We start from the raw sequence: 11,038 nt of genomic DNA on the forward strand, positions 1-11,038 counted from the left end.
TTCTGGCTGTTGTCTGGAGTATTAATATTATATTATATTGGTACTATATTGGATATGTTGAAAGAAGAAAAGAAGTTGTGCTTCAAATCTCTGTAGTAATTTTAGGGACTTTTCATCTATCTTTACTTTTTATGAAATATAGTATAATTTGACCTCTCTGACCTTCAAACCTTAAATTATCTGAAAAGTTAAACACTTGAAATGTAAGAAGGGCCTCAGCCAGACAGTTCACTCATAAGAGATCACGGGGACAAGGTTAGAAACCTGTGGCTTAATCTTTAACAGTCTTGTATATTTATATGTTTTATGCAAAACATTTATCTGAAAGGAAAGTAGAAGCTGTATCTGTCACAATATTTGCCTCTGAAATATAATGGGATCGTACCAACAAGTGTCTATAGTTGAGTAAATGTACATAGTTAGTCTCAACCGCTGGATGTGTACATTTATACAAACTAAAATGAGACACTACAACTTTTTGTGTGATTCTGAAATAAAATGACTTGTATTTTATTTCTTTATTTCAGATATTCATAATAAAATCACTGAAATGTGACGAGCATATGTGTTGTTAAAATGTCATACAGTATTATTACAACCATAATCACCATACTGACAGGAAAAAAAATAAAGCATTATTCATTAAAACACTCAAAAACTGACTGTACACGTGATACAAAATAGGCATTTACAATGTGACTTGTGAAAAAACAAATAAAAATATGTAGCTTAGTTGCAGCTCAAAGAGCCGTCGAATTATGCAAACTGCCTCATGGCCTACAGCGTTTACTCTGTGTAGCACTTACAGTATAACCCTGCATGAGTACATCTGCAGTCGACTCCAACAAGTTTACACGAAACATAGTCGTTACGGTCATATTTGTATCATATATATCCACATCTCTCTTTTCATAGTATACGTTAATTCTTTCTTGATTTCTTATTCTGATGAAAACAGGTGAAAGACAGTTCAACTGCTATTTACAAGCTTGTAAGCAGCAAATGTTTTAAGAAAAAACAGTGACAAATCAAATTAAGAAGCCCAGAATGACTCACTGCATTTAAACACTGGTTTGCAAGTTAGAAAAGCCTACAACAGTAATGTTAACCCCTCAAATATTTAGACCCCCTTCCAATGAAACGAGGCCACACAAGTATAAAACAGTTACTCAGATCTTTTTTTTTCCATCTAAACAGAAAACTGTTTCATATTGCACAGCAACTCTGCAAGATAGCTTAACTGTAGAGAAGGGGTGCCCAATCTTTTCACCTTTGATGGCCAAAATTCAAACTTGATGTTTGGCCACCGGAGAAACACAAACACACAAATGTCTCATTCTGTATTCTTAAAATGGAAAATGGTACTTTGAACCCACGTTCACTTAACTGTGTCTGCCTGCTGTGCTGACTCATTGACTCATATTTTCAAAGAACACTTATTTTACAAAAATAAAACAGCAAACATAACAATTTCTATTGTAATTTTTAAAAATATTTTTTTTATTTTCACTAGAAACATGTGTCAGTCCAAATCAAACCTAAGACTCTGGGCCAGCCTGTTGTAGATGATTTAATTTGAAAACACCATGCTGTAAAAGAGAAGAGCAATCGATCATTTCTACATGCATTTCAGGCAAACGATTGAAGAATTAACTTGTGTATCTAAACATATGTGCCTTTCTGGGAAAAGTGCAGTAAAAAAAAAGGGCCCATTTTGATTATCTGACCTGATCGTGTGAGCTCAGTGAAACTTGTATCAGGCTGTGTGGTAAAAAAAAATAATGTAAATGTTCAAGAAAACATCTGTGGACTTCTATGTTATATAGTCAGCAGCTGACTTATCGTGAAAAAAATCCCTTCTCATAAAAATGGGCATAAACATAAAAATCTCATGATATAAAAGTGTCTTGAAATAAATAAGTAAATACAAAAAATCTCGAGGGCGTTCCTATAACTGTTGTTCGATCGACCGCTGCACATTATCTCTCTGCATGTAGAGTGAACGAATGAGCTATAATACAGAGTGTAATGCCTGGAATGAACCCAGAGTATAGTAAACAACATGTGGGGCAGTCCTTAGTGAAAACTACACGGTTAAAATAATTCCTCTTTTCTGATTGTTTCAAACGTACATGAAAATTACACACTAATAAAAGACCTCAACACACTTCCAAAACACACACTTCATCATTAATATGATAATATTAAAATGAACTTTCCACTTTTTCTGTGTACAAACCGAGCATCATGTCCATAATGACAAATGTGTGGTGCACTAGATAGCATGTGTTTCTATACAGGATCGTTTACATACAGAAATAAATAGGTTCATGATTACTGACAGAAAGGGGAAGCGGTGGGATCAAAAGTCTTGAACACATCTTTGAGTGTCCTGTCGTCTGCCTCCTCATCTGGATCGTCCTGTTTCGGTTCTTCCTCAATGGCCTCCTCTTCCTCCTTCTCCTTCTCCTTCTCCTTCTCCTGCTCCTTCTCCTGCTCCTTCTCCTTCTCCTTCTCCTTCTTTTCCTCTGCCTCTTCTTGTACACCTGTAGAGGCTTGTCCTCCCAGTTTGGCCTGCCTGGGGTCGGTGTACTGGGGTCGGATCAGCCCGGCCAGTGCCTGGATGGGGAGATTATGAACGGCAGGGGGTTTTACAGGTGACGCAGGAGGCACTGGGGGAGAACTGGAAGGTGGAGTCTGATCTGAGGCAATGTCTGTGCTTTTGGGGTCTTCAAAAGAGCTTCTTCTTTGGGGTGGTGAAAGTGATGGCGGCGGAGTGTTGTCTTTCTTATCAGGGTGTTTGAGAATCCCTGTCTTTTTAGGAGGCTCTGCTTGCTCCTTCTGAGCCTGCGCAGTTTGATAACGCGGATCGTACAGACTGATGCCCCCAAGGATTGTAGTGGGACTCTCTAGCCCTCCACCAGAGGATGCCAGACGAGGTGCATACGGTGGCAGCTTCTCAGGCTCTGGTTTGGCTCGAATGGCATGAGGAGAGGGACTTACACTGGCCTTCTGTAGCCTTGGGTCCACAACACCTCCCCCAGAGGAGGGCTCTTTCTGGCCCAGCGGCTTGGAGTCCAGACTCCCTGCACGCTTGAGTCTAGGGTCCAGAGTCTTCTGCTGACGTGGATCTGCAGGTCTTTCAGCGGATGATCGAGCCTCTAGAGATGCAGAGGACAATCGACTCATGCGCTCCTTCAAACGTGCCGCTGCCAGTCTGGGGTCTGTCAGCGGAGGGCTGGATACGGGCGGATGGTCGGGCAGGCTCGCTCGGTTCATCTGAGCATCTGCAATCAGCGGAGGAAGGGGCAGGTTGATGGAGTGTTCCTGTTTGGGCACCAAGGAAGGTATGAGGTCCTCAGGGGCCCACACCACCGTCTGAGCGAAGGCTGGTCGCTGGAGCAGGATGTCCACCTTGATGTGGCTAAACTGCTTTAACTGGCATCGAGGGTCTCGCAGCACCACGCCAGGGCCGGCATCTACAGGGATGAGAACAGCTTTGTCTCTGAGCTCCCTCTCTCCTTCATCATCTTCTTCTCCTGTAGGCTTCTGAGGACCAGGGTGGCGATAGGAGCTCGTTTCCATCGGTCTCATCTTCCTGGGGTCTCTGGAGAGCCTCGGGTCTGCAGAGCCGTCCGACTCCTTTTTCATATCAGGGGGTCGCTGTCGAGGGTCTGTCTTCACACGTGGGTCGCTGGGTGGGGCCCTCTCCTTTACAAGCCGAGGGTCACCTAGCGCTGGAGTCCCCGTGGCAGCCTGGAGGGACTTGGAATGAGACATCTCGCTCTGTTTCTTTAGAGATTTAAGGATTGCAGAAACACAGCTCCCATCCTCCTCATCGCTTGAGTACCAGTTTGTAGTTTCATCTGGAAATGAAAATGAAATCCCATTTAAATGTTTGTCCTCTCAGGGCACGTTTGTAAATTATCCACGTATCACCGTTTTAGAAAGTCATTTGTGCCTACCTCAATAAAAATTTCAAATTATGTTGCTTGAGGCTGCAGGAGTGTAATATGTGTAATTTGCGGTTGTGGTTGGTTATGTCTTAATTTTGAAATCACTATTATGATTGCAGCTATATGTGCACAGGCTTTGAATTCAAGACAAATGTTCCTACAGTGATAATACATTGTATCGATTCATAATACATCATCATATCATATCTCATCTGATTGTAACTTATTGTATCGCATTGTATCTAAGATATTTTGGTAATATACCTATATAATACAAGTATTTTTGACTTCAGTTTGTGCTTTGAAGAGCGTCAAGGTTTTACTTTCTGTTATTCACCCAACCTGCATCTTGCCTCTGGGACTTACCCCTGTTTGCATTATCATCCTGGCCCTCTGCTCTCTGTGGCTCATTCCCCTGTTGATGTGACTCTTGTTGTTGCTGTGTCAGGTGTAGAAAGATGGCTTTCTGCACGGCTGGTGGTAAAGACTGTAACTGTGATTCTGCACCCATCTGCTGCTGGAGGTTCTGCATGAAGGCCAGACTAGGGTCTATCAAATAGAAAATAAAAGAAAAAGAAACATTTTTGTATTTTCAGTAACATTAAATGTCAACCAGTTAGACAGCCACATTAATACAACACTGACCTCCTTGCTGACCCATGGACTGGTTTCGGAGGAAGCTGCTGAAGAGCTCTACTGGGTTCTGACCCATCGAAGGAAAAGGGAAGAGACTTTGCAGCATCTGCAGATCTGGTATAGCAGGGAACGGAGGCCTCTGCATATTCATCTGAGGGTGGTTTCCGAGGAAGGGTGGGGGTTGACCAGGGGGGATGGGTGGTGGCATTGGAAATCCTGGGGGGCTCTGTGGCATGGGTGGCCCAGTGGGGTGACCCATGGGACCAGGTGATCCAGGGGGAGGAATAGGAGGAGCAGAGGTGCCTGAAGGTACCATACCTCCAGTCTGTGGGTCCTCTGAGCCTCCACTGAACTGACTGGTACCTTCACCTTGATTCTGGGAGTAGCTGGAGCCACTGAAAAATAATGTGCACAAGTAGGTTCAGTGTGAGCTCAATTCCTTGAATTTGGTCTTTTACTTTGATGACAGATTACTTGAAGTTACCTCAGTCCAATTTTTTGTGCCAAGTTCACAGTAGGCTGAACCTTGATTTCAAACAGGGAGGGGATTTTCTTCCCGCCTTGCCCAGAGGCTCCATCCGTAGGACTGCTCTGTCCAGGAGTGGGTAGCAACCCCACCCCAGGAGGAGGCTTAGGAAGTGGGGCGATTCCCTGCTTTCTCAGATCCTCAAGCTCCAATTCATCCTCACGGGCGTTCTCCTCTTCAGTGTTTATTATCTGAGAAATGATTCAGTGAACAGAAACAGGACAGTTGTTGACTGTAAGACCTGAGACTGTCCTGTTGTAGAAGTGTTAAAACCCCCCAAAACCATAATTTTCTTTTTGTCTTACCTTATCAAGCAACTCTTTGGTTACATCATTCAAAGCCTCGTGGGAGAACTTACAGTTGTCCCCTTGATAACATTTGGCTCCTGTGTGAAAGAACTTGCACGGGTATTCATGTGCAACCACAGGTTAAGGAACAGGACTAATTAAAAGGTATAATGAGATTTAAGTTAATCAGGCAGAGCAATTACATAAGTGTAATTAAAAACACTTGTAGTCATTGGTGAAGGATATTGTGCATGTAAATGCAATTATCTCCTTTACTGCAGTAACCCTGGAGGTAAAATTTGCAAAGCTCTTTTTTCTTATCAGGTATGACGAGCTCGTGTTCAAACTTGCACTGTTCCCCCTGCATGAAGAAAATACATTATTATGTTTCAGTTAGGAAACGATCATCTTTTTCAAATATTTCAGCGTAAATAAACTTACATTGTTAAAACAAGAGGAATAGCATTAGTGCTACTTTTACCTTGATGCATCGACCCTCCAGGAAATACTTGCAGATATATCTGCCATTGTGTTCAACTGTGTGCTGATTGATGAACTCCTTGCTCATAATTGGCCGTTTCTTCTGAAAACCAGAGGAATTTTTTCCTTCCTGCGACACAAAATAAACAAGAGGATGTCGTCTGAGTTTTGCCTCTTTCTGCAATTAATTTGCAATTACATAGAATATTTCATCCTTATTGTATTGCTTCATAGATAAAAGAGCACTTAAATATGCTGGAAAACTTTACCTCACATAGTCTTAAGAAACAAATAATTTTGATTGCATCACTCAAATTACACACATCATTTTTAGCTGACCTCCTTTTTAGTGATGCACAAACAATCAAACTATTGGTGGTCAGAGAGACAGGAGTGCAAATTGAAGGTGTTGTTATTCACAATATTCGCAAGTATCTCCATTTACGATTATACTGAAAATGGAAATTCACCAGGATCAACTTATCCTTCTTGTTTTTATCCCGATTAAGAGATAAAATCGTACATCCTCCGGTCCATAGTAGATACCAGGAAATATCTACAAATCGGCTACCTGTTTTTTTACACTATAAATGTCAGTCTGTGCTCTAAAGTAATATCTTTTACATCTTGGTGCTGACAGTAAAAATATTCAGCACTAGCTTGATTCCCCATGACTATCATAATATTATCTACTTACAGGTAGGAATGGGTGAACGAGAGGCAAATTGTAGTTATTTGTCCATTAAGCTAGAAGGTGCACACATATAAACACACTAACCTAACCTGATTCCAATCTATCAGCATACTTACTGGCATCATTTCGTCCATGCCCTGGTCTCCTCCTCGACCTCGTCCACGTCCTCCCCAGGGTTTGCCCTTCAGCTTCTTGTTCTTGTTGAGCATCCCACGTCCTCTCCCTGGTCCACTCCCTCTGCCCCTGCCTCTCTGCCCATCTGAAAATTAGATTTTTGAAGACACGATGAAACTCCTCACCAATGCATGAAATTGTATTCATTAACTGTGTTGACTCTATCACATAATATACAAACAGGTGAAACGTATTTGAATACGGGAAGCATTCATACACTGCTGTTGTTTCATCCCCCTCATGTTTCCTCTCCTCATCTGGTCTTTTGCGTGGCGTCCCCTTCCGTGACTCTGGGAATCTTTTGACTGAGGATACTCATCGTCTTCATAATCATCCTCCTCTTCATCATAGTCATATTTGTCATCACTGTAGTCGCTGTATTTGTCAAAATCGCTGCTCTTGTGTGGCGGGGACTTGCCATGGCCTCCTTTTGAATCCCGTCCATGCTGGAAAGTTGACAGAGAGAGAAAATTGTCTCACAATGATGCGTATATGAATATTTATCTTATGTAATTGTTTAGTAGTTAGGAGCTCACCTGAGAGGACTGGCCGTCGGACTCGCGGCTACATCCCTGGCTCTTCCGGTTTTTGGGCCGTTCTGGTCGGTCATAGTCAGAGTCATAACTGTCGGAGCTGGAGCTGCTGGAGGGGGAGTGGTGCTGAGGGAACAAAGGAAAAACAACATTAAAGTGAATTTTGAATTAGTTCCCATTCACGCCTTAACTGCAGTAGCACTATGAGATAACATGTATTGATCAAAAGTATGAGTGCATCTTACTTTCTGCCGGTCGCGCCTCCTCCTTTTAGACCTCCTCTTCTCTCTGGTCTTCTTGTATCTTTTCCTCGAGTGCCTGTGGGTCTTTTCTTCTTTCTCTTTACATTTTTCCTTTTCCTTCTCTTTTTCTTTGTCATCATTCACCTCCACAGACTCTTTGTTTTCCTCTTCAATTCCAATCCCTTCGTCATCTATTTCTCCGTCTTCCAGTTCGCCATCCTCTCTATAAAGAGAAAAAACATCCAGCACAGTGAATGAGCTGTATGGAGGTTATATGCTGTATTTGTGTCTCAGACTTGTTTAGTCTCGGACGTGTTTTTCATATCACGAGAAAAACATCTGATGAGCGGATAAACCAGACCTTCTCTAATAATCTAATAAAAATAATAACAAAATAAATTAAACTGAACCCGTCATAACATCTTTTCCCTTCACTTGGAGCAAGGTAGCAACTATCATGCCAGACAGTTTCCAAGACACCCTAAGCCTTTTCTGTACCAAAAACATCCTGTCAGGAATTCAAGGCTAAGTTCTGATTTCCTGTGAACCAGCGTGCAGTTATTTTATAAAAAACAAATTTAAAGTTAACCTCAGATTTCTAGCAGTGGGATTATTCAGTTTCTTTATATAATGGCCACCTGGAATCAGAGACGGATAAGTATGATTTAGCACACATATGTTGCCAAATTACAAATCTTTATGACAAAGGTCCTATGTCATGCTGAAGTTCAAGTAAATATTTTTTACTGAAAATTTTAAATGGAATTTTAACAAAAGCCATCAGGCTAAATGCCCACGGGAACTCTCCAAAGAAATAATTACAAGGATTGAGAGCATTGTATTCAATGCTGGACACTAGAATACTTTGACATTCAAGTTTATAGAAACAGACGTCTATTACTGTTAATAACAGTTGTAGATTAGTATGTATTAGGAGTACTAAGTAGGAAAATTGATATTATCGCATATATATTGTCATCAGTGAAATAGCATGAAGCCAGATTGCTTTCATTGATTTAACGAATGCAGCATTTATGAGAAAAGGGACGAGGAGAAGAGGAACAAGTGCAGCATGATGCACAAATGACTGCTACTGCTACATCTGTTCAGAGCCATGCATTGTTCACTAGAGAGCCAAACATGTCTCATTAACTGATCGATATCAGCCATGAGAAGCAAAAAACCTATACAATTTGCATCCCTAGTAATTTTGGAAGAATGTGGAATTTTTTATTCGTTTGCTGCAGCACTCATGACCCTGTGTGGAGGCGTTATTACTGAACGAGTGAGCTGGTACCCTGGTGACTACTTCAAACAGATGATGCTTTCATCTGCCGGGTATCAGACAGTAACAGTAAATCTAAAACTAGTCGGTTATAACACATGAGCATGGCAGTTAAAAGCAGGTTTTTATAACACTTGATCCACATTTAAAATGATGCATCAACTTCCAATCTTTAAAACTGAGATGGAAACATACTCTATTACAACAGATGACCAATACAGAGCACGTATTTCATGTAATAATATATCCTAAAATCTTTTTTAACTGTCCATGTGAAACCATTTAACATCACAGTATGACAATAACATATATATATATCACCGTTTCAGTGTTGATATTCTTTTGGTGACAAGTAACATTAGCTGCTTTTATAAGCCACCACACTCCTGTACCTAAACTTAACTTTCACTCAAGTGAAAACAGCACAGACTTCAGGATGCAATGTGGAGCAGTTGCCAACTTAAATATGACGCATATGAAATTGCACAATCATGTAACTATTTGAAGACTGAAAACAAATGCAGGCTGACTCTGTTAGAATACCATTTATAAAGGATGGCATACAAACACCCCAGCATCACTAATCAGTGTGTACAGAAAAAAAAGTATTTTTCACACAACAGAAAGCACTTAAAAGCAGTGGTCTATCCATTTAAGAGGAACAACTTGATGCCCATAGTGGAGGGTGCACTACACACCTTCAACAGCTGACACTTCACAGGTTTTTGCTCTAAAACAATACACCAGCGTTTCCTTCTTCCCTGCTTCGCCTTGTATTAGACAGTGAAATCTTTTTTCTGACACCAGCAAACACTTGGCCCTCTTTGTTCACATGGTCTGGCAGCCCTGTTAAAACACAGGACCAATCACAAGGACACAGACATGGCCTTAACCCAGCAGAAACACATAATCTCTCAACCCTGCCTGAACCCTGCTTCAGCAGTACTCCCAGGTGCCCGGTAGGTGGAGTACGGTACGAGGATGGGCGTGGCATTTACATCATAGTCATTTGCATAGCCTCCTGCAGATGGCAACAATGAAGCCATGAATTCACCCCCAGTACCACAACAGCACAAACGATGAGGTCTGCTATCTCGCATGGAAATGATCGTGAATGACTCTTATCGACACGGTGATGGGAAACTAGGCTATTTGGACAGCACCAAAAGAGGCATGCAAAGACCTTGTGAGGGGGGAAACCGTGGACTCTGCACCCTGCAATTCATGGTTAAATAATGATAATAGAATAAATAAAAAAAAAAGATAGAAAACAGTAACACAAGCATGTAGACCCACAGCACTGAAACGCACAGATGAGCGTATTAAGAATTGCATAAGAATGTTACTCGACCTTTCATCCCCTGCAAGCTCAGAGTCTGTCATGTTTTTGTCAAGAACAGGGGCTGGGGGACTGGAAACAAGGCTCACAGAAGCCATTGGAAAACGGATCTGCCTCCCTTCTCCCCGGCACCAGAGTGAATTAACTCAGTCACTCAAGGAGACGTTGGGTTGTGAGAGATGCTGCAAGATTTCAGACTGGAAAAAACTCACGGTGTTACATGTCTCGACTGAGACAGTAAACAGACACTCTCCTCTTTCATATCAATGACGTTTTAACTCTGTGAGCACAGCTTGATACCCCGCTTTGCTAATGTCCCGTCGGTTGACAGCTGCCATGGTGCAATAGAGGAGACGGAGGGAGAAACAGACAGAAATGTAACCATGTTCGTTGATTTCAGCATCTTCATAGGCTTTCTCAACAGGGACATCATCTCAAAATGGCTTCTGAGGTCTGCAGCCGCACATTCCTCGATTGTGTATCCCTCCACCAATATATAGTCCTCTCGGGATCTATCTAACTTGAGCGCGACAAATCCTCGTCGGCTATTGGCCAGACAGCACACGTAAAGACAGCTGCGATTCTTATTGGTCCAGAGTGTTGTCAGTTATTTTCAACATCTGCAACGACGAAGTGTATATGACGCTCAGTTCTGCCCTTTGTTAATGTTTTCATGTACGACTGTGTCATAACGACGCGAGTATAGTGCAATTTAAAGATAAAAACAGCTGAAGCGAATTTAACGGTTTAATTATCAGCTACGTATTTTCTGTCCTGCGTTTTCTCAAGCTCAGGCGCGCGACCGCATAACGCGTACGAACGTTGGAGGAGCTCTCGCGTATTCTCGTCACTGACCAGCAGGTGTCGCTACGAGTCTACAAAACAA

The 11,038-nt window shown here is 41.9% G+C and overlaps 1 protein-coding gene across 1 annotated transcript; it reads right to left on the bottom strand.

Annotated features, from left to right (window-relative positions):
• Positions 1 to 475: 475 nt before the first annotated feature.
• On the bottom strand, positions 476 to 10,993 carry zc3h6 (zinc finger CCCH-type containing 6). Its single transcript, XM_030442163.1, has 12 exons — positions 10,165 to 10,993; positions 7,532 to 7,751; positions 7,290 to 7,412; positions 6,971 to 7,199; positions 6,696 to 6,838; positions 5,887 to 6,015; positions 5,652 to 5,766; positions 5,424 to 5,533; positions 5,077 to 5,309; positions 4,602 to 4,987; positions 4,323 to 4,505; positions 476 to 3,866 (listed from the first exon to the last, which is right to left on the bottom strand). Exons 1-12 carry the CDS (start codon positions 10,248 to 10,250, stop codon positions 2,335 to 2,337), a joined length of 3,489 nt encoding a protein of 1,162 aa, XP_030298023.1. The 5' UTR covers positions 10,251 to 10,993; the 3' UTR covers positions 476 to 2,334.
• Between the last annotated feature and the right edge of the window lie 45 nt (positions 10,994 to 11,038).

The sequence above is a fragment of the Sparus aurata genome, chromosome 15 (genome assembly GCF_900880675.1).
Source record: "Sparus aurata chromosome 15, fSpaAur1.1, whole genome shotgun sequence".
Taxonomy (NCBI): Eukaryota; Metazoa; Chordata; class Actinopteri; order Spariformes; family Sparidae; genus Sparus; species Sparus aurata.

Coding starts and splice junctions, on each gene's coding strand:
- zc3h6 (XM_030442163.1), bottom strand. CDS start 10,250: ATGGCTTCTGTGAGCCTTGTTTCCAGTCCCCCAGCCCCTGTTCTTGAC. Junction 4,988..5,076: donor GCACAAAAAATTGGACTGAG/GTAACTTCAAGT, acceptor ATTATTTTTCAG/TGGCTCCAGCTACTCCCAGA. Junction 3,867..4,322: donor GGATGATAATGCAAACAGGG/GTAAGTCCCAGA, acceptor TTTCATTTCCAG/ATGAAACTACAAACTGGTAC.